General features: G+C 45.1%; 1 protein-coding gene across 1 annotated transcript; it reads right to left on the bottom strand.

The window, feature by feature from the left end:
- Positions 1-520: 520 nt before the first annotated feature.
- LOC110440827 (outer dense fiber protein 3-like) lies at positions 521-850 on the bottom strand. The gene has a single exon (XM_021483956.1). It carries the CDS (start codon positions 848-850, stop codon positions 521-523), a length of 330 nt encoding a protein of 109 aa, XP_021339631.1.
- Between the last annotated feature and the right edge of the window lie 6 nt (positions 851-856).

Genomic DNA, 856 nt, shown 5'->3' with positions numbered 1-856 from the left:
ATTGTGAACAGAATAAAGAACTGGACACATAACTGAATTACATACATCTAAAAATCAAATAGAAATCAGCAATAAATAAGTACTCCACGTCACGTTCAGGCGTAACAAGATACCACATCGGTCAGACTGGACCGTCATAACTTGACCAATTAACACAACTCACCGTCCTTATAGATATACGGTAACGATCAGCATCCTGTTATAAGAAAGACTCGTAGTGAAGATCCTGGCATGTTTCAAACCAAAACTATTAAAAACATATAACAGTTGAAGTACCTACAGTCTCATTCTAAAGACAAGGCACTATATATAACACGTCATGAATCAAATGTTGTTATCGAGTCCTCAGTTGTACAACGTGTGTGTTTCCTACGCGATTGTCCGTCACATGGTTTCTACGGATACTGATACTTGGATTCATGGATTTTCCACGCGACATGAACTGATGACAAAGTACACACTATACATTCTGTGTAATAATATCACTACCAATGTCTTCAGAACAGTAATCACTTGACGTCTACTCCGCCTCCACAATGAGGGGTGCAATGTAGGGGGAGTGGTGAATCCCAAAGCTGAAGTTTGGAGCTGCCCGCTTGTTGATCCTGACCACCTCAGGAGAGTGAGCCCCGGGGCCGGGTTTCTGTGTGCTATCCCCAGGCATGGCATTGCGTGCTGTCATACTGTATATTGGGGCCCTATTTTTGTACATACCGGGTTCGATAGTGTTGTAGGTCCCGGGACCGGGGGCCTTGGCTAAGTCCTCGCTAAAGTGTCCCCGGGTTTGTCGGGGCTTCATCGAGTAAATCGGTGCCTGCTTCGTGCCGCTTTGTATTGTCTTCCCCGTCATGGCTGG

This window comes from Mizuhopecten yessoensis, unplaced genomic scaffold (assembly GCF_002113885.1).
Source record: "Mizuhopecten yessoensis strain PY_sf001 unplaced genomic scaffold, ASM211388v2 scaffold711087, whole genome shotgun sequence".
In the NCBI taxonomy this organism is placed as follows: Eukaryota; Metazoa; Mollusca; class Bivalvia; order Pectinida; family Pectinidae; genus Mizuhopecten; species Mizuhopecten yessoensis.
The sequence above is the reverse complement of the archived record's forward strand: the minus strand, read 5'-3'. Positions and strand labels throughout refer to the sequence as shown.